General features: G+C 38.9%; 1 protein-coding gene across 9 annotated transcripts in view; it reads left to right on the forward strand.

The window, feature by feature from the left end:
• Positions 1–21826, forward strand: part of SLC25A26 (solute carrier family 25 member 26) — an 89487-nt gene that overhangs the window by 19530 nt on the left and 48131 nt on the right. For all 9 annotated transcript variants that reach the window (XR_012630242.1, XR_012630237.1, XR_012630239.1 and 6 more), the window contains 2 exons: positions 680–784; positions 2216–2263. Coding sequence is in view for 3 of the 9 variants with exons in the window: in XM_074879088.1 (XP_074735189.1) it covers positions 680–784; positions 2216–2263 (153 nt within the window). In the remaining 6 variants the exon portion in view is untranslated. The remainder of the gene's footprint in view (positions 1–679; positions 785–2215; positions 2264–21826) is intronic.

The raw sequence follows: 21826 nt of genomic DNA on the forward strand, positions 1-21826 counted from the left end.
TATGTGCACACAAGCTTAATTCCTACCTGAAGCTGAAGTGTCACATGAACGTTTTAAAGCCAGCTCTGGCTGCTTCTGAAAGCTGGAGTTTTGTGGCAGCAGCTGCATCATTACATCCAGCTGCAGGGACTTTTCTTGCCTAGTAAATTTTTTGTGTAGGAAAGACTCAATCCAGTGCTTCGCCTTGAATGAAATCCAGTTGTGGGTTTCAAGGTAAACGCTGATTATATTGTGTGTATCTAAAGCTAACCGGAGTGTCTCTTGCTGTCAGTCACTAGAGGGCACAAAGGAACTACCTAGGAAAGAAGTTTGTTCTTCAAGTCCTGAATCTTAAGTTCAGATCTGTGACAGTGGGAGGGGGGAAATTCCTGTGGCTGCCAGAAGACAGGATGGCTTCAGAATTTTGGTTTCATTGGTGATTTTTCCCACCGAAATCTACTTCTGTTTTGGAGATTAAAAATTTCAGTTTTCTGTTAGTACAATTTTGTGTTCAGGAAGTACATAGCTCTCAGCAAATACATAAGCTGCTCATAAAGAGCTTTTAAGTTCAACTCATAGAATTACAAAAATTATTTCCTTCTTTCTCAGGTTTCTGTACTTGCAACAATCTCCAAATGTGTCTATGTGAAGAGTAAGGCAGCAAAAGGAATCGCTCTCTGAATGTACGGTTCTTTTGCAGGTTGCATGCCTCATACGGGTTCCATCTGAGGTTATCAAGCAAAGGGCCCAGGTTTCTCCTTCCTCGAGTACCCTCCGGATTCTCTCCCACACCTTGTATCATGAGGTGAGTTCAGAGCAAAATTTCAGAGAAATTGTTTCATTCTTCCCACTCGGTGTGATACATGTCCAGAAGCATTCCTACAACTTTGCTCCAGTTCTGTGCTCTCTCAGCACTTTCCCATCTATTCTTCTGTTGTTAAAAGCAATGGGCATGTTATGTTTAAGGAAACCAAACCCCCACCTCCCCCATGTGCATGCACTTACATGCACACTCTAAACAACTCTTTTTCCCCTTCTTTTTATATGGGGTACCTACATTAAAAAAAAAAAGGGATTTAACTTTCCAGTTTCCAAAGCTCTACCTATATTTATGCAAACAGTCCTTGTTTGGGACAACAGACCACTGAGTCTCTGTATCTAGAGTTTGGTGAATGGTTTCCAGTTTTTCAAGCAGGCTTTGAAGGGGATGTCCTAAAGGCATCATTTCAGAGAGGCTCTTAAGGAGCTCTGGAAACGAATGCTCATCCAGTATTAGTGACTTTTTAAAAAAAATAAGGGCTTTTGTCATTTTTTCAGTAGTTATACTGTCCCTTCCTGTAAAAACCTGTTCACCAATGTTTTTTACTGGATCTCACAAGGGGTGTTTTTCAAGTTTTGTTTCATAAGAGAAAGTGGCTCTGGTGGGGAAAAATATTATACACATTTCTGAGTGTAAAAGCCAGGAAAAGGAAGACATAAATATGACCTTTAAATGATCCACTTGATTTTTATTTGCTTGTAAATGAAAACTATTGTGATAATTTTCAAGAGTGCATAGTGTACAAGAGGGTCACTGGAACTTCTTTCTGTGATTTGGTCATTCTGCTCTACAAGCTGGTGCTCTCAAAACCATATGTTTTCCCCTTCTTTGTAGCAGGCCGGAGAACCATAAGACTAAACTGTCCTATAAGATATTAAACATAATTTTATATGCACTTATAAAATAAAATTTTAATTGTTTTGCATGTTATCAGCTGGTTAAAAATACAAAATATTTTTCTTGATAAAAGCTCAGAATCAGGGCTAATAAGGTGGACATAGAAAGCTGTCTTCCTATGAGTTCATACTGCATGGGCTATATAAACGGAAGAGTAGTAGTTTCAAAATATTTATGAGATAGTGGATATTTCTAGGTCAAAATATTGGGCAAGTAGAGTTTGAAGTAATGTGCTTCTGTGCCTTCTTGCCATTTTAATTTTAACTGTAAGGTATGTTTTCTTGTCTATAACTGATTATTCTCAACAGTGGTTAAATGATCTTTGAGATGAACCAAAAACCCTTGGCATTGTAAATCATGGAATACAGTATACAAGGTTATAATCAATATAGTCAATTTGCAAGAAGTTCAGGTCTGACACTTGGTAAGGCTGTAACGCTTGCCTCATAATCACCAATAAATTGTGGTGTTTGGTAAACTAATTCCCTATAGCTGATGCTTTCTTTTGTTGGTTTACAGGGTATTCAAGGACTTTATCGGGGTTATAAAAGCACAGTATTAAGAGAGGTAAAACACTTCGTCTTTCTCTTTTTTTTGATTGATTCCTTTGCCTTACTTTGTTTTCTAACAAGAGGTAGTAGTACAATTGAGATCAATTGCTCTAACCATAAGCTCTAAATCCTAGCGTGTTTAATTCTAGGTAAGTTACTAGTCTGTAATTTAAATAGAATGTTGATAATGTGCACTAAGAAAACCTGTGATACATGGAAAAAGTCATCTACCATCCTGTTGCTCAGTTCTGTTGCTGCTAAATCATTAAAGGATGGAAATGTATATGTTAACATGATGAAAACCATAAAATAAAGTACTGGAAACTTCCTCAAGTCTTGTGATTGCATCATGTGAAGTATGTATGCCAACAATGGTGAACTGGTGGCATCAGCCCAAGCTTGGCACAGACAGATTTAGGCTTTCTTTAAATATATTTGTCAGCAGATGCCAAGAGATTATCTGTCATCTGTATATAGGGAGGATTGTGCTCTCTCTTTTTCTTTTTTTTTTTTTGAATGTGTGAAAGAAATGCATTTAGTCATCCAGTCTGTAGATGTGATAGGGCATTACTTAACTCTAAATCAGAAATACTTCACTGTTGGAAAAAAAAAAACCCTGGAGCTAAAAATATTTTGGCCTGCTTGGCAGAAAACAGTTCCTAAACTAAAATCTCTTCATAAAAGTATTTTGAATTACAGGATTAGTGTCATGGAAGTGTTTGATATGTTGTGTGAACTGAAGGCAGATTATAGAAGAAGTAGAAAAACATATTGATGAACTCCCAGCCTAAAACTGTTTCAGAATCAGATCCCTGGAGGTCATCTTTTGACAAAGCAGAAGTTGCACTTTGTGTACCTCAAATAAAAAGATGAGGCTTGATTCCTATGAAAACATAACAGCTATTTTTCCAATGTTCAGTGTGATATGTGTGCATTCATCCCCTCCTTATATAACTCAACTGAGTAAACTAGGTTTGGATCTTTGATTCTTTTGGTTTTTTAAACACAGGGTCAGGTCTGTTGGCTGTCTTGCCATTGAAAATAAAGCCATTTGCAGAGGCTTTTTAAGCCTTCATTCAATAGCTTTGCTTTTAAAAGCCTTTCTTCATGCTGAAAACTGTTTTTAGGACAGTTATGTTAGCCAGCTCTTTTTACAATTACAGAATAAAGATGGATATTACCTAAAATAAGAAATACCCAATTTAGTATTCCTTAAAGTGCTGACAAATGATAATGCACTGCAGGCTATTTTAGCAGTTTTGAGTGTTTAAAAAATTAGTTATTTGTGCAGAGATGACACCTGCTTTTCTGAAATGTAACTCCCACCATAGCTTCGTCCTGTACTTATTTTCTGGCTCAATAAACACATGTTATTCACTCAGATTTCATTTGGAGTCGGGCAAAAAAGGCCAACGAATCATTTTGATTTCTCTGAGGGGTTCTGAATAAATGAATAAATTTAGATCCCATTGAATATAGTTTTTTGCATACTAACAGGTAGCTAAAACACATGGTTACTACTGGGTGCTATTCTCCTTAAAATTTGTTTTGACATATGTCAGGGTGGTAATTAATTTGCAGACTATATTCATGGCATAGTGTGTGACCCTGCTGAGATAACTCTGTTTACTCAAAATGGCAGCGCTTTGTTGGAAATTTAATGGGGGTCCTCTTCATTATGTGTATTCATAAAAGATCCTTCAGAACTGATTTCAGTTGAAGTATTGCTTTTTGGGAGAATCTGTCCAATAGAATGAGAAATAAATGATTACCAAATGAAATGTGCTTTCTCTTCAAAGTGAAACAAATCATAGGTGATGTTTTAAAAAAAAAAAATCTTTGAATTTAACACTGATAAGACCATTGAGTTTTTCTGACACTGAATATTGTAAAGCAATGTCCACTTGAGTAAGAACAGCATATTGAACCTTCAGCTGTAACTGTTGTAAGCCTGACATTTAATCTTGGTATTTTCCCTTCTCTTTAAGTACACTTCTTCCTTTAGGGAAAGTTTTTTATTTTCAGATAAAAATCTGTATTAATTCATTATTGGACACATTCAGGTAACTGCATAGCATGTATAGACTGATATTTAATTCCAGCTTACTTTTATACTTACAGAGTTTGTTTACTTGCTTTCGTTCTTGACTTACACAAACCTCTTTGTTTAGTTACAGTGGAGTAGGATTTTTGGATAGAGGGGCTTCAATGCATGATTCTTCATTTACAAAAAAATAATTGGAAGAAGCTGGGAATATTGATGCTTTTCAGATGATACTCTTGCACTAGCAAAATTCTTGAGCCAGAATTTAATTTAATTTTAGTTGTTACATCGGAATAAAATTTTGCATATTGCATAAAGCAGATTTCAGTGCCTGGACAGAGATGTGCTTGCCAATTGCTTGGACTTAAGTGAAAATGAGCCTGATTATTTATAAAGGGAGTGCAATGTTGAAACCTCATGTTTTTACTATAGCATAGTAGATCTTTTCAAGACAGCCTTACTCTGCTCCCTGTAATTTGCATTAGCTGCTGTGCTGCTTCTCTTCTGGTGCAAGGTAGTTGCTTCATCCCTCATTTTTGATTTTCAGTCTTTCACTTATCCCCTTTATCTTCTCATCAGAATATTTTCTGTACAGGTGAATATTAGAAGAGAAAAAAGATGGCTAAATATGTAATGCTTTTGGAAATAACTTTCTTTGAGTGAACCTCAGTGCTTGAAGTTTTGGCTATGGCTCTTTCACCTACCTCTGTTTTGGTGGCTCTTCTCTCACATCTCCATTACGTTTTGGTCTTTACATCTTCCTTTGATGTAGTTACACTGAACTAATCCTAAAATCAAAAGGGACATGAGGTACAGTGCATCGTTCTGTTGGCAGTAGTAGCCTGAAAGAGACATCCTTGCTCCAAGAGGAAAGCTTTTGTGATAAGGCACAAAGTGGGAGTATGGTTATTAGGTTGCTGAATGAGACTTCGAATAAATGGCAGAAATCAGAGGCTGTGAAACGGTGTGGAATTCCCATGATGTCATTTCCAAAGGAAATCCAAGTGAGAATTGTCTTTTCCTATGGTTGTAGTGTATCAGTGTGGAAAGTGGATCATGCTACTAAGAATAGTCAGTGAACAGGTAAATTTATTCCTGTTTTCTACAACAGAGACAAGTTTATTTGTAAAATCTCCAGCCATCTTATAACAAGGCAGGAGCAGACTATAAATCCACTGTAAATCCTCTAGAACTTCTTAATGGGAATGTAGTTCTGCTGCTGAGATCTCATATAAGGAAATGGAGCCAGATTTTTAATTCCTGCATAATTCATTTTATTAACTATGACTAAGTAGAACATCTGTTAAAATTCCATAATGTTCAGTTCATGGGAAAAAGAGAGAAACCCCTGAGTTCCCGCTGGAGCTTTTCCATTTCCATTAATGTTACAGGACTCTAGCAGATGTCTTAAAGGAGATTATTATGAATGAGAGGACAACACAAAAGAAAAGGAGGTGCCTTGTCCAGTTTCCCTGTGTACAGTAGCTTGCTGTACAATGAGTTACTTCACCCTCTGTGAGTCTGTGTGCAGGTTGCAGCTTTGCACAAGCAGTGCCACGGTTAACTGTAGTGTCCCTTCTGTCGTGAGTTACCACAGTTTGGAAAAACTGAGTGAGTCTTGAGTGGGTGTTCTGTGTGTTTTTAATCTAATTTGTCACTTTTAAAAAATACTGCAGATGGACTGGGCCCTAGCCCAGAAGTAGATTCAAAAGGAGCTAAAATTAATATTAAACTCTTCCTTAAAGAGAAAGGGGTTGGAGAATGACTGGCTCTGTATAATTCTCAGAAGTCTTGAAAGGAGACTGAGAATTGCTTTCAAATGTCAGCCTTTGCTGTGCAGGTAGCCCTGACTAAGCCTGTCCTCTGTGTGGTATTGTTGACTTTTCTGAGACAATTCAGGCTCTCTGCTTGTGGTGACCTCCATTCAGGTAGAGGTGGTAATGATGCTTTGCTTCACAACGGTGTTTCAGAGCTCTGAATTTGAAAGAAAACTACGGATAAATCTGAACCCACTCTTGTACAGCATGCTATTGATCTTAGTGAGATGGCCTAGTCATCACTTTTGGGAGTCACAGTTTTTAAGTTAGTACAGCTGTGGGTTGGTTTGGGGTCTCTTTGGTTTTTTCCCTTCAGTGTACACAAGTCAGAGCCCTGTGTGGACAAAGGCAGCTACTGCTGTCCTGGGAGGGAGAGAGCGCCTCATGCTGTATTAATTTTGGGGAGGAAAAGGACAGCTAGTTCAAAGTATGCTGTTGCATTAATGAGTGGCAGCAGTGTGATAGACAGGCAATAAATTAAGGCTCTTCTCAATTTCATAAAGCCAAAAAGTGATAATGTCTCCTGAGAGGGACGTGCTGTTTGTATGTATGCTGCAGAATTCATGTTCTGTTATAATGTGTGTATCCAAAGCGATATGGAGGATATGCAGTGCAGCCTATGCAGACGAAAAATGAGCTAGCAGAAAAAGACCAACAAAAAAACCCTTCTTAAATTACTACCTGGGAGAGGGAATCTAAAACAACTAGCAGAAGAATGGGTCTTAAAGGCACACCTGCTGCATTTTCCTAAATTTAAAGGGTCAGTGAACAAAGGATGCTAAGAAGGGTTTTATAAAAATGTGAAACCCAACTGAGATACGTTGATCCTGTTGACTGAGGGAGGGAGGGGATCTCTGAGCTCAATAGGGAACAGTCTGCAAACAGGGAGCCTGGTTTGTTTATCCACTAGAGGTAGTTTTGCATGCTTTTCTTAGGACATCTTTATATAAATATCCTTTTCTCCTAGCTGTTAGAGGTTTTTTTAAGTTTATCTCTGTTGCAGTAGGACAGAAAGAATGTTGTTAATACATTCTTTTACTTGCACAATTAAAACTTTGATCTTCTATCATACTCTCTGTATTGCAGAGCAGATGTCGATAGAAATAGGCAAACAGGACGCTATCTTAGTACAATATTTGGAAAAATAAACATCCTCCTTAATGAAATATGTGCAGTATCTGTCTTTTGTTACCTTCTGGAAAACTGATCTGGTTTTATTTTATTTTGCGATTCTAGATGGGTTAGGTTTAACTAGGAATTTGCCAGCAAGGATCTGTAACACTGGGTTTTTGACTTTTACAGAGCAACCAGCATTTTTTTGACTTGGGTGTTTCCATGTAGAGCAACAACAGTCTCATGAAAGGCATAGGAACTGTATAATGGATTAACTAGCTAGTCCCTGCCATGTGGAAAATTGTGCAGAAGTTATGCAACATGATTAATGGGAGGAAAGTTGAAAAATAAGTCCCTGCTTTCTCCCCGCCCTTAACACTGCTCTGTCTTGGAAAGCCTATCACTGGAGTTGTATCAGCTTTTGTATCACTTGTACACTTGTATCCTTCTAGATATCTATATTCAAGGGATTTTCATTTTGAAAGGTGTATAAGGGTTAAGGGTAATTGTTGTGGAGTAAGAGCAGGAGACAAGTCCAAGCTCGGGCACATCCTCACTCATGACCTGGAACACTGATAAATGCACAAAAGGAATAACTGTCCTTGACTGTTGTAGATTATGCTCATTACCCTGCAAATGCTGGAATAGTACTTGGAAATGAAAATGGAGATCTCAAAAAGCACTTATAAATTACTTTTACAGACCACAAAATAACCCTGTTTTTTCTAATTTACCAGTTGTGGGAAGTAGGTTTTGTGACATGCCTGAATGGCAAATAAACTGACCAGGGTGGACAGAGACCTAAGGCAAATTCCTTGTTGAAGTCTGGGGGTGGGGGTGTCTTTTTTTTTTTGGTCAAGCATGTGCACTCGTCTCAGATTTTCCGGTTGAACACTCTCTCTTTCTCAGGCGAGGTGTAGTATCCATATATATATACTTAGAAGCAGAATGCAGCCATCCTTGCTGCCATCGATTTGCAGTTTACCACTGGAGCATACAATTACTGCATCTGTCTGACATCAGTGGATATCTTCAGATGAAAAGAATTTCATGTATGCAGAGTGCTTCTGTACTTTGAAAACTATAGCCTTGCATCTAGGGTCTTTGAACAGAAAAAACACTTTGAAAAGTGTGTGCTCTAAAAACGGCTTATGTGATTTGATAATGCAGATTCTTTCCAAGTGAACGTGTATGCAAGCAATGTCTTGCAGGAAGCGTATTCTACCACATGCTTGAAAATAGAGCTACTGTTTCCATACATTCTCTAAGCAGCTTACTAAAGCATTTTTGCAAATGATGTTTTCTGCAGCATTCATGGTGTAGGAATGTGTTTTGTGGGTCAGTAGCAACACTGTGGGCAAGAACAAGTTGGGAAGAAGAAAATGCCTAACTTTGTTCTGGTTTTCGTCATGCTGTGATAATTTTGTTTCTTTGTTGGTTTTTGTGTAGGTTTTTTGTGGTTTTGTTTTTTTTTCTTTAAATAATCTAAGAACAGTATTCTTTACATTGGCTGCTTTTGATTTTTACATGTTTCACAATGATTTGAAGACCACACTCCACATGCTATCTGCAGTGGAGAATGTGAATTTCCCTACTGTGTTTCCCCCCTAAATAAAATTATCTGTGACAAAGGATCAGGAAATGGTTGCAAATCCCTCGTGAAGAACACACAAAAAGCATCCCTTTCCCTGACGAGAAGGTGGGACTGTAACAAGAGGGAGGGCAGACACCAAGAGATAGGATTCACATTGTAAAAGGAGGAGAAAAGGCTTAGAATAGTAAAAGCAGTAAGTAGCAAATAAAAGTGATTATAAGGGGTATTTTTTTTAAAAAAAGCTATCTGATAGTGTCATTGGATGAGTAACATCTTTAAAGCTTTCCAGGGCAAACTAAGAATATTAGAGTTAATGGAATAACTTTGAATCTTCAGTTGTTGTAGCCTGATATCATGACACTGAAGTCAGAGGAGTCACTACATGTCTAATGGGATTAGACAGTTGTGCCTACTTCTGTAAAATTTGGTTGCCCTTAACACTTGTGACTGTTTAAAAGCAAAAAAGAAGGAATCTTTGGCTGAATGGTGGCTTTTAGTTTTAATTCCACAGCTACATTCCACTATGGGCAACTGTATTTTGTCTGTCTAAATCCTTTCTGTAGTTCTCAGTGGGAGACGAGATTTCCTCTTTTACTAAGTTGTAGAGTAATCCTGCCAATGGCTGAAGAGTTGCTGGGCTGTATCTAGTGAAGACCACAATTTGTTTGTGGGTGAAGGAATTTCTGTACGTCTCTGCTGAAGCAGGTAATTCTCTAACCCTGAAAAGATACATGCGTGTGGTGTATCTGTTTATATAAAATCTGTACAAAGAGACATATGGATGCATGTACATATAAAATATGATACTGTTTTTAATAATACCTTGTCAAGGGTCTTGGACTCTCTGAAGCAACTAGTCCTACTAAATGTGTGTGATTGGTCTGGAACAACAAGCAATTTAGCAATTTTCTAAAAGTACAGGACTGTCTGTCAAGGATGAAATTCTTGCCTGAAGTAGACCAAAACATGATTTTTACAGTGGAAGACTTCCATTGGCAGAATCACACTGTTGTCAGTATTAATAGCAATTATCTGGTTTTCATACTTGAGCTGCTACTACCTAGTTTCTCTGCATCTGCTAGAAGCCAGCAGCACAGTTAAAAGAATAATCAATCCAAGATCAAAAGCTTTTTCCCAAAATTCCTGTATGATGTTATCTCAACCAGCAGTTCTGCTTTAACACAAAGACCTGAGTGTCTGCTCTGGTCAAGAGAAGATGCTCTTCAGGACCTGAAGGCACAGTGGAAGTTCTGGGGAGCCGGGCTGGCATGGGACCAGGAGCCTGTGCTGTCTGCTTGCTGCTTTTCCCTTGGCCCTGACAGCAACTGAGAGCCTTTAGCCCCTGCAAGTCTCCAGCCACTAATTGAGTGGTAGCTGTCATCTGGCTTTTCTTTTATCAGAAAGACATTTTGTTGCTTTCTCATTTTCAGGAAAACAATGTTTTCATATTCTGTAGCTTGTTGAAATAGTTCAGGAAGAGGGAGGTCTGAGGGCATTGAAACAGGAGCTCTAGTGATTGGTTTGGGAGAGTCCCCTCCTTTCTGTTGCAGGGTTAGCACCTCTGTAGCTTAAAGTAGGAGGAAGTGCAGTGGGCTTTGAGCTGAAGGTCAAAGGAGGGTCTGACATATACTAGGTTGTTCTGGTACAGGGTAAGGAACCTGACAGTGGGGTGAGGTAGGCAGCTGGGGAAGACCTCCTCTTAAATAATCCCAGCATGATGGTAAGATTGTCATCCATATCCTCAATGTGAAAACTCAGGTCTGTGTGTATCCATAACAACATGCTGGTCAGTGGTGCTGGTTCTGGTGGGACCTTTGGTGCTCGAATTACCATTTGTGCGGGTTTTTGAAGGTGGTAGTGACCATGATCTTCCATCTGTAGGTACAACAGCAGATGTGAAGGGATGTAGCTAAAGCATGCAGGAGAGAGGAAACTGATTTCAGTTGACACTGCTGCTGCTGAAACCATGCCTTCATTTGACGATAAATAATTCCACCCTACCCTAGATTTTATATATATATATATATATATTTTCACTTATGTTTATACTTTCTGTTACTTGTGTACATTACTTATAATGTTTATATATAAATATTAGCCATCTACTGAGAAATATGAAACTGAAAAGTTGAGTCTGAAGCCCAAAGGTTATGGTGAAGGTGTGAAAAAGAAACCAGATCTGCGGCAGAGAGCTTATGTAACTTATCACAGTTATGATAATGTTTGGAAGCATAACTAGTGAGGCAGTTGTGAGAGTCTGCTACAAGAGCAGTTCTTCCAAGTGCTTAATACAGATCATACTTCAATTTATTTGAAAGACTACCTTCTTCTTATCTTGCAGGAAATAAGGATTCCACTGTTTTGAGTGTAGGGGAAGTGACCGCTAAAAAAAAAAAATACTGAAAGTCATACCTAGGTTCAGAATATTTTAAGGGCCAGACTTGGCTGGTTGTAGCAGATAGAATAGATGAAACAACTTTCTGAGCTTATTCAAAGGGGAATCTTGGGAGTGCACTAGCAATCCTTATAGTAAACATTTTGGCTGGTTAAGGGAAGAGAAGTTAATTTCAGGCATGGGGACTGTTGCTTCTATCTAAAAAAAAAAAAAAAAAGAAAAAAATAGAAAAATTGAAGCACAGTGACCTTTCTTCTGTTTCTTCCTTGCTATGGGTATATTGACTTCAGTGATACACTGTCATGCACTAGAGGGCACACAATGCCTGTGCTTGCTGCAATACCAGCCCAAGGAAATGCCTATCGCAAGGGATCCAATTTTAGAATGACCTGTGGATCTTGGAATTGACTTTGCTTTAATCTCGTCTCAACCCAGTTGTAAAGGAAACATGAAATTTGAAATGTTATTAATTCTATTTGACTCTGGGGACTAGTCCTATTGAATTTCCTGGGACTAACTTGTGTGAGTAAATGGAGTGAGATTTAGTTTGGAAATGATTTTATGGATTCCTATTTTTTAACTTTGACTAGGTTTTCATTTGATATGAATTGATTGTGCAAGGTCTATAGGTCTGTAGCATTCACCGTGTATTCTTGCCCAGTGGAATAATGTCTATGTGATCGTAAAGAAGAGAGAGGAGGTTGTATGATCATGACACGTTACAGTGTCCATGCTGAAACCTCACAGGTTATGTAGTAAGCTGCTATAAATTTTATTTTAACATCAGTTTTTTCCAAGATTCTGCATTTCTTTAGCTTATCTGTTTTTAAGAAAAATACAATAAGCTTTATAATATTTGGGATAATCCCCATGTGGTGTGCACCTTAATTTGGGAATCCCTTGCATGGTGTATGTAGTTGGAAATGCGTGTGGGGGATGGAACAGGAGAGACGGGTGGCAACGTGATTTTCATTATTTTTATAGAAATATCGGCAAAGCAGGCCTGGTGTGTATACTGCAGATGGAAATAGTGTTATTAAACCAGGTTCTTATCTCACTTTTATTTTTCTGTTAATTTTATAGAAGCCAATAAAGTGTAAGCTCTGCAAATTTTATTTTTATGTGGGTTGAATATGTGAAAATTGTGTTCTTTTCAAAGCCAGCGGGTCTAGCTACAGTAAAGCAGAGCTTGGCCTGAACATTTTGGCATCAGGCTGCAGTTATAGCAGTGCTTGGGTCACTCTGCCACATCTGGCTATCCCAGGCTTGAGTCTTTCCCAATTAAAGGCTGCTAGTGATGTGTAACATGGATGAATTTCTGTCATGAGTAAACTGAGGCATCTCAATGCTCTTTCAGACAGAACAAACCGCAAAAGAAGAGAGAGAATTGTAAGCCAGGATACTACCCCTGCTTTCCCATGGGAGAACAACTAGTACATTGTATTTTGTGTTTGCATTTGACGTTGGACGGTGTCTTAATATAAAAGAGAAGAGCAAATAAAGAAGTATCCATGCGTATCAGAATAAATAATATGCGTGTACCTCAGCGGAAGGTTATCTGCTCTATTCTTGCTTTTGCTGATATGAAATCCTGAAGCACAATAAAACATTTTAGGAGTCTTGTGAAATGCAAGACCGTAAGGCACTTAACTGAATCTTGTCTTGCTGACTTCAATGTACCAAATGCCAATTAAAGCAAAATTTGGCCCAGTATTAATTTTGCCCCTGGATACATACCTCACAAGTTTTGGGTGGGTATTTTTTCCCCTTTTTCTCCAACCCTCCCAGCATTTTGCCTTCTGGCCTGTACAGCTGTGCTGCCAGTATACTTTCTATTTCTGGAAATGACCCATGCAGTTAGGTCAGTTTGTTTTAGACTTGCTCCTTGTTGCTGAAGTAGAATAGCACATTTCCCCTAACTGCATGAAAGCCAGGGTAGACAATCTTGATAAATATGATTAATGGGCCTCTTTGCTTTGCTCTGCTGCTGGAGGCTTCCTGAGATTCTGCATCAGAGGAACTCCAGATCCCCAAACCAACCTTTACATAGAAAGTATGCCTCAGGTTCAATGTTTTTGAAGATATTTTTATTCACAGCTTTTGCTATAGCAAAGTCTTTGCAATTGAAATATAGTAGTAAGAGTCTGGAAACGTAGTATTGGCAGGAAAAGTAATTCATAAATATGGGCGAGTTTGGATTTTTTCCCTCTGTCTTGTCACCTATCAGCAGGATAGTAACTGGAGATAGTAGCAAGTGATGGTAGCTTTGAGTCGACTATAACTTGTCAGTACATGGAATATATTTATAGGTTACTGTTATGTTTATCTCCAGTAATAGGACTTAAATATGGTACTCATAAAACTTAACAGAAAATATCTTTTGTCACTTTTGTCAGAAGGAAAAACAAATTAGTATCTCATTATCCTGATGAAAAATGTTATCTAGAGACTCCAGCAGTTACGTGACTGCTCCTTCAGAAATGGAATTAAAGAATATAGGAGAAAAAAATTTCCACATTGATGTGAATGATAATAAAATAAAATATGGGATTGTCATCAAGGAACATTCAGCTTGCACCTCTCTGTTAATTAGCAAACACTCAAATTTCTGGGGGTACTCTGCTAATTGTCCTTAAAACTCAGAGGCCAGACTTCTGCTCTGCAGTGGGAATTGCTGGCTGCAGCACAGGCTGAATCATCTAGCTTTGCTGGTGACTGCTATGCAATTGTAATTGCAGGAGCCCATCAGCATTCTCAATAATTGAGTACAAGTCTTAATAGCAAATAATCCTCTTGAAGTTTTTCCCCCCTCCTCTGCAATCAAAGGAGAGCTTTGTTAAGGCATTAACTAACAAATTAGCTGCTAAATACTGGTAATAACCTATTTCCCATAGATTGCTTTTTAATTATAGCCTAAGCTGTGTGATTCCTGAAATCACTCCTTTGGCAAACCAATGTTTGCGGTCATTTCCAAAAACTGTAACTAATTGGCAAAAAAGTAATTTTTAAAGTCTTTACTGATACCAGAAAACACTTTGCTTGTGTATTCCTGCCTGCAGAAATACTTTATCAGTGTTTCTTTTCACTGTTATTATTTTAATTTAAATGTATTAGACTGTGCTGTGAAATTGCTGTTTTAGTTTTGCTTTCATGTACAATATATGTCCTCATTAGATTTTTAGATAGCGCAGATATTTTTCCACTTAACTATTACAAGAAACTTTTGCTATGAGGGAGGAGGAATTAACCACTTAGTTTTTATATGTATTGGTTAACGCAAACTATTTATTTTGCTAATCGCAACCATTTAGAAAACTAAATTATGTTTGGTTTTTGGAGAGAGGGTATTTTTTGTATGTTCACTGCTTTTCCTCCCCAGATTTTAATAAAGGCTCCACGTCTTCCAATATATCATTCTGCTTCCCTTCAAACCTGACTTTTTTATAAGGGAGAACAGCCATCAAAATTGGCAAGCGTTAAGCTTGATAATTAGTTCAATATAGTGACCATTTCTGTGAATTACAAGTTCAAAGCAACATATGGACATGGATGAAATCAGATTTTGGCATTTCTCACTTAGATTGTTTCAGGACACTGCTGGAGCTTCTTTGATCTGTAAATAACAACTGCAGTTCAGTGCTTACTTAAAATACATCAAACGCATTCATGACTTTTGCTTTTACGTGTAGACCTCACTTCTAGTTACAGTTTTGAATCAGATTAATAAAGCTATTAATGTTTTGAGATTTCATAGAGAAAGCTACCAAAGATAGCTCTCTTCATTCTTTGTGTTTTCAGAGCAGCAACAAACACTTCTGTCTTTCTGTGCACACCAGACTACATCAATGGATGCTTTATGAAGTCAAAAGCAACCATCTCTTGTACTGCAGATCCTCTACAACCTGATGGCAATGGATGTCTTCCTTTACTCTTTTAGCAGTATAAAACAAGTGAACCAAAGGTTTATTTTCACTGTGCAGTAACTTCAGTAACTCCTTTCCCTGCTGTAGCTTGCACACAGCAGCCTTTTTCCTGATTCTGAGCTTTGTGGTGGTTTGAACTGTGATGTGCCATCTAGCAGACAGCCCCTGGAGATAACCAGACAGGCTCTATTTGTTACTCCTTAAAGATATACACAGGTGCTGACCTAGTTCAATAAGCAACATTGCCTTTCAGTAGTTTGTTAAATGCACTACCTCTGGGCTTATCAGTTAGTTATGAAAGGGCTGTATGATTTCTTGGTAGCAAAGGAATGTGGGGAATTATGGCTTCTCAGTGTTTTACTACCAGCTTTCCAACTGGGTAACTGCATTGCTTCTAATTTATCTCCCAGTGTTTTGCTTAGAAAAGTTCAGCATTCAGCAGTAGTGCAACTGGGTTTTTTTTCTGTTGCATAGTTAGTGTAATTACCTGAGTTGTACACAAATGCTTAAGAGTTGTTTTTGTAGTGTTTTGGGGTCTCCTGAGATAAAGTTCTTGTACTATACAACCCCTAATATACAGCTTTGTACCCATTAAAAACTCATTGCAACTCTCCACCCCCCCAAAAAACCCTATAAGCTTGAAACTTAGCTGAAAGTTTCTTTTCTAAGCAGCCCTGTCCCTTTTCTGTTTGTAATACCTTGATAAGATGCCAGATACCTCACACTTGGAGCATTTAGTTCTGTGGGTGGCAGATGAGAAAACCTAGGAGGCACATTAGACTTTGCCTGACGCAATGAGACCCATGTTCTGTCCAGTCCAGTATCTTGTCTCTCCTTGGGGCCAGATGTGAAATCCTTGTGGAAGTCAGGAGGTAGAGAGGTGTCCTGCTGTGCTTCAGGCTCACAGCTGGCAGCTGTTAAAAGGCAAGCATTCAACCTCCCTTCTGTGAGTCCTTGTTCCTACCAGCACCCCCAACAAAAACGACTGTACAAGTAGGTACTACAAATCCTAAACTTTTATGTTAACCCTTTTAAATGGATGCAGCCGGCTCAGATTTCTTACACCAATGACTGATATTTCGTGGGGAGCAGCTTATATTTATTATCTGGGAAAACAAATGATCCTTCTTACTTATTCCCCATTTACCTTTTCCTTCAAGACTCTCCTTCAAAACACCCTTATTTACTTCTGTATCCTGCCTTGCCAAACATCATCTTACACAGATAAACTTTTAATCTATGTGAGCCAGATCATACTCCCATCAGTATTTCTCTGCTGACTTCCCTCTTGGGAGAACTGTGGGCCAACAAGTTGGGGCACAACCCAAGACCGTGTGTCACCCAGACCTGGGTGGCAGAAGCTTCTCCAGGGTGACTACATGGTGATCCCTCACCTTTGTTGCAAAGATTTTTGAACGTTGCAGTTCACTGTCTGAAAACTAATAACCAGAAGAGTAGCTAACAAAGCTATGGGCAGAGAAGATGTTTCAGAGAAATTCTCACCATGAGAATTTTTGGCAGCCTTGGAACAACTTCATCCCACACCTGCCGCGCTTGGCAGGGAATTTCACTTCCATGTCGGGGGTGGGAAAAAAAGCTGTACACATCTAAAGAACCCTAAGGTAAATAGATATAGTGTGATATGAAAGAGTTGACATCAAAATTCAGCTGGAGCTGTCACTAAAAAGAAAACAACAGCAGAGAACGTGGAAAATCTGAGCTGTGGCATTGAGTTGCAGTTAAAGTAATTGGTGCTCTTAGTGTTGTGTAAGGTCTTGTGTTTAATTCCAGACTTGGTCAAAACCTGACAATGGGAGGAAGAGTTTTCAGCTTATTTTGTGCTTTCTTATCTCCATTGATTTCCCTTTGGGAGCAATGCACTCGCTCATGGACACCTGAGGGTTCTTGTCACGTGCCCTGGCTGGCTGTAAGGCTTTGTGTTTTGCAAAGGGAACACGCTGCAGAAAGAAAATGGATAGCGCATGTAGTTCTCAATGTGAGAAATGTTTGTGGATGCTTTCAGTGTGGTGGGTTTTTTTTCTTGCCAGTTCTAAAGGCCTTTGGTTTCTGTACTGGCTTTTAAAAACAAAGAGAACACCACTGCAGGGACCATCTGTCTTTGTGTTTTTAGTTCTTTCAGAAGTTTTGATAGACTCTGCATTTTCGAAGAGAAATGATCCAGTGCAATTGTGCTCTTTAGCTTGAGTAGTTCATATCATTGAGCTACTTAATTTTTATTTTGCACAGCTGATTGTTCAAGCTGAAGATTTTGGCTTGACCAGTTGGGAAGTGAATGGGCTCGCTGGACTGCTAATTGGCTTGGAGGTATGATGAAGAGCAAAAGGACAATGAGGGCTACTCTGAGAAGGTAAAAGAGGTGCCTCTGTGAGGGCTTTGGGATTGAATCTCAGCAAGATTTGTTTTGTAAATTAATAGCTGAAGCTCCTGGGATTTGGTAGAATTAGATTCTGAAGAATGTTATTCCTCTTTTGGCTGTCTATAGTATTTGTATCAAAACTTTATCCCACAGAATGATATTTTATGCATTTTTTAGTTATTCTTTGTTTTCCCCCAGTTTATTTACCCTTTTTGGTGCTCTGAAATATATGCTTGTTTTCTATGAGTGCTAACACTTCATCTTAAAGTAGTGAGTGGGAATTTTGTTTTGGATTCACAGTTCTATTACTGATGCTCTCTGTTTTTTCACTTTGGTTGTAAGTCTAGATGTGTGTTTAATCTGTTCATTTTGAATTTGAGATAGTTGAGAGATGCTTATTCTGAATGGTTAATGGTACTAACCACTATTTTCAGAACATGTAGTTTCTGAAAGAATGCAATTAGAAACTGAGCCCAGGAATTTCTGTGGCAGGTCAGGCACTTCTGGCCTCAACTGTCATTGACTGGAAGAAGAATAAAGCTCACGGTGCCTCTGCAAATCACTGAGGCATTCTCTTTCCTGATGTTATGATATATGTCATACACTCTGTTGAGAGACAGTATGAATGTGCCTGGTGGATAAATGTTCTCTGGATAAACTTGGATGTTACTGCATCTTCTCACCATGCCTTTTATGATCCACATCTTTCAGACTGATGTGAATATGTAAAATATAAACTGCTCTTAAAAAACAAAAGTGTGTATACATCTAATGACCATGGAAAAAAAATGTCTGAGAAGTGAACTAGATGCTATGGTGAAGTTCCAAACACCAGCTAACAAAAGAGCCCTGATGTGCTTGTTTTCATTCCTGTACTTTTTAGAGCCCATTTCATGATTGTTGATGCTTGATTCAGAATTTTAGGAGGCTGCTTGAAGAAGGCAGTGTAATTGTGTGATTTAATAGGCTGGTGAACTGCCGTGGCCTCTGTGCATGGTGACTGAAAGTAAACTCACCCTGCCTAGATATTCCAGATGCCTGTGAGAGAAAATAAATGAGGAAAACCAACAACAATTTGAGTAAGGAAGAAATACTTAAAAATAAATGTTTAGGGCTGGCAAACCACGGGGAGAGAATTCTGCGTGAGATCCTACAGGGCCGTGGCTTGTTCAGAGTGGTGAAAGGCAAGTTGCAAAAGGTCTTTAGTCCTTTGTTTTACTCTAATATCTGAGTCAATATGTTGCACAGATCCACGGGTCAGGTGAACATAAATTGTGCTGTTGGAATTTATCCGTCCAGTAACTTAACCTCTGACTCACCCCGGCAATGGTACAGCATTACAAATGTAGTCTTCAAGGAAGGATGAACAAATTTCTTAAGCCATTGGGCACAAACAAAACCTTTAAAATCAGTCAAGAATACCTCCTTGTTCCACTGCTCTGTCAACCCTCATGCCCTGGGATGTATTTATTGTGGCTAATGCTAGGAAACCTCAGTCTATCCATTTGTGTTCTGTGTTCAGAGTGACTAAAAGTACCTTTCCTCGTTTTGTCCAGCTCATGTTTAGTTCTGTGTCCTTCTAAAAATTTCCAGACCACCTAGTGTGATGACTCTCAGCTAAGCATATGAATATCCATGGTTTGACAAACTAACCTCTTTTGTTAATTTATTTCAACAGGAGAGAACATAAAGAAGGGAATGCAAAAACAAGGTTTTCTTGACAGTCCCAGCAGTTCAGGAATTAACTAATTCAGGCCACAGGAATCCTGTGTATGACTAAGGGATCTGAAAAGAATGTGTCCTCTCACCAGTGATTTCATTTTACTTTCATGTTCTCCCAAAACCCAGCAGACTTGCAGAGCTCCCATTAAGAGTGTGGAAGGAGCTTAGTACCTCCAGAAACAAATAAGGCTGCTTAAGTGCTTAAATCTGCTTTAGCTCTTTAACTATTAAGTATATGAGTTGGAAATGTCTCGTGTGTGTGTAAGAGAACTGTTCCCATTCCTAAATTTCCTTTCTCTGGAATTTCCCCTAATTTTTAATTAAAAAAGGGAGCAGAGCTGGGTAATATTGGTAGGAATAAGCCAGCTCAAGGATCCAATATGAATTTTATGCTAAGTAGGTAGCTGGAAGATCTTGCCTGGGTTATGGGGCAGACACTGAAACATGGGACCACTTGCTAAGGTTGATATTTGATCTCTCAGTCCCCTTGGAAATGACGATCTTGAAATGGGATGGCCTAGAACGACTTAAAGTATTTATTTTCCCAAGGCCCATGAATTGCCAACACAGGGAGTACTTTTGATGTAACAAAATACTGTGTATTTAAAGAGAATTCCTTCTTTCTGAGGAGAAATGTGACCTTGATTAAATTATTTCTATTTTTAATCGACTTTAAGGTCCTTGGAACTTCTAAAGTTCTCAGCAGCTGTTCCTCAGATGTGTGCTGGCCTGTTGGCCTCACAGATTTCCCCATCTCTTCGGGAGGACTAAGGACTCTGAACACATCCTAAACAGCCAGAGATAACATTTTGTGGCCAAGAAAGACCAAGTGGTTCCCTGAGCTTGGGAAAGGGCTCTGTAAATGGTCTCGAGAGCTTCCCCACGGAGGCTCTATGTTGGAGAACCCTGTTAAAGAGCACTTCAGCTTTAATAGTTGTACACTGATCCCCAAACACTGGATCTTCTTTCTGCTGCCAATCTTTCTTTTGTTCATTATGTTTCATTTGAGAATAGAATACAGGCAGAATCTCTTAGGCTCTTGCTTTGCTCTTTAATCCAGCACCACAAACCAGAAATCCTTGGGGTTTAAGCAGCTTCACCACTTATTTACACAGGTCTGCAGGGGCTTTTTGTTTTCTTTGTTGTTTCTTCTGTGGTTTTCCCCTGCTGTGTTTTGGATGGTTCTGTTTTGTGTAGGAAATTCTGAAAGGCTGTTTCACTGCATGCGTACTGCCTTCCCGGTGCATTCACCTAGTCATCTCTGCACATGGTGCCACACATGACCAGCATCCTGTTCCCAAGGCTGTAGTACCTTTTCTTTACTGAAGTAGTTCTATGAACAGCAGAACCAAATTCTCCTATGGACCTGTAATCCACAACACCTCTACTTTCTCTATTGTGCTGACTCAAGCTCTGCTTTCATGGCCCCAAAACTCCCTCCTACAGCCCTGAGCTGTTGGTTGAGGTGATAGCAGATGCTGGGAAGCTGGTTGCCTGCCTGTGCTTACCCACGTATTGCCTGGTCAACAACCACGCAGATAACTATTGAACTCCTTCTGCAGCCTTTCCTGCAAAATGACGTTGCCAGATGGAGTCTCTGGGCTCAACCGAGGTGCTCACAGATGTGTTTTGAGATGTTTGTTTGATGTTCACAGAAGTTTTAAGAGCTTTGTCCCTACCTCTGTCTTATTTGCCTAAAATCAGATGATGAGTTCAAAAGCTAAGGAGAGGGAAAAAGAGGGCAATTTCATGAACCGCTTCAGTAGCAAACCAGTCTAAAAATGCACCTCTATGCAGTCAGAGATGAGATGTCAGTAAATATCCCATTGAATAGCTCGTGTTCCATTACTTACTGGTACAGAAGTGAAAGAATTTTTTTTGGAGCCAGATTATAAGCATATGGTGGAGATGGAAACCTTAGAACTGATTAAGTATTATTATTCAAGTGACTAACTAGAATTTTACCATCCAGAGATTGTGTAGTTGGAGCTGGTGGAAGGCAAAACCCAACAATGCTGGTGAAATTTGAATCAGGACCATGTTATGGTATTAATAATTAGCAAAGGCACTGAGTTTTACTGTACTAACCAAATATTGTCATTTATCATGTCTCAGGTACCCATTGAAAATACATGGGCTACAGTCCAAATACCTGTGGAGATTAGCAAGTTGAAGGTTTAGTTCAGGTGCTCCTGAAACCACTCAGGTATTAAAAATGAGCAATACTTCTTGGTGCAAAATGTCCTCGAACTTCATCAGCGCAGGTGTCCTTTCGGTAGTTGTTATGGATAGTCTGCAAGTAACCAATGATGCAGGTCTGAGGTACCACTTTCCTTTTCCTGGTAGATATGAGACTGTTTAATTGAAGATTTAGTTATGGAATTTTCTCTCTATGAGCAGAATTCCATAGTTTATTATAGTGAAATTCCTGAAATAGCAAAAAAAAAAAAAAAAAAAGCACCTATAAAGGAGGATCAGGGAGTTTAAAGCCGGGCTATAAGAATTGCATGGTGGTGTGTGTGTGCATTGGGTTGTAATGGCCCTTACCCATCATGAATCAGACTTGCAAATGCTGTATGTTTGCAGAGGTGGAG

Source organism: Strix uralensis, chromosome 10, assembly GCF_047716275.1.
Source record: "Strix uralensis isolate ZFMK-TIS-50842 chromosome 10, bStrUra1, whole genome shotgun sequence".
In the NCBI taxonomy this organism is placed as follows: domain Eukaryota; kingdom Metazoa; phylum Chordata; class Aves; order Strigiformes; family Strigidae; genus Strix; species Strix uralensis.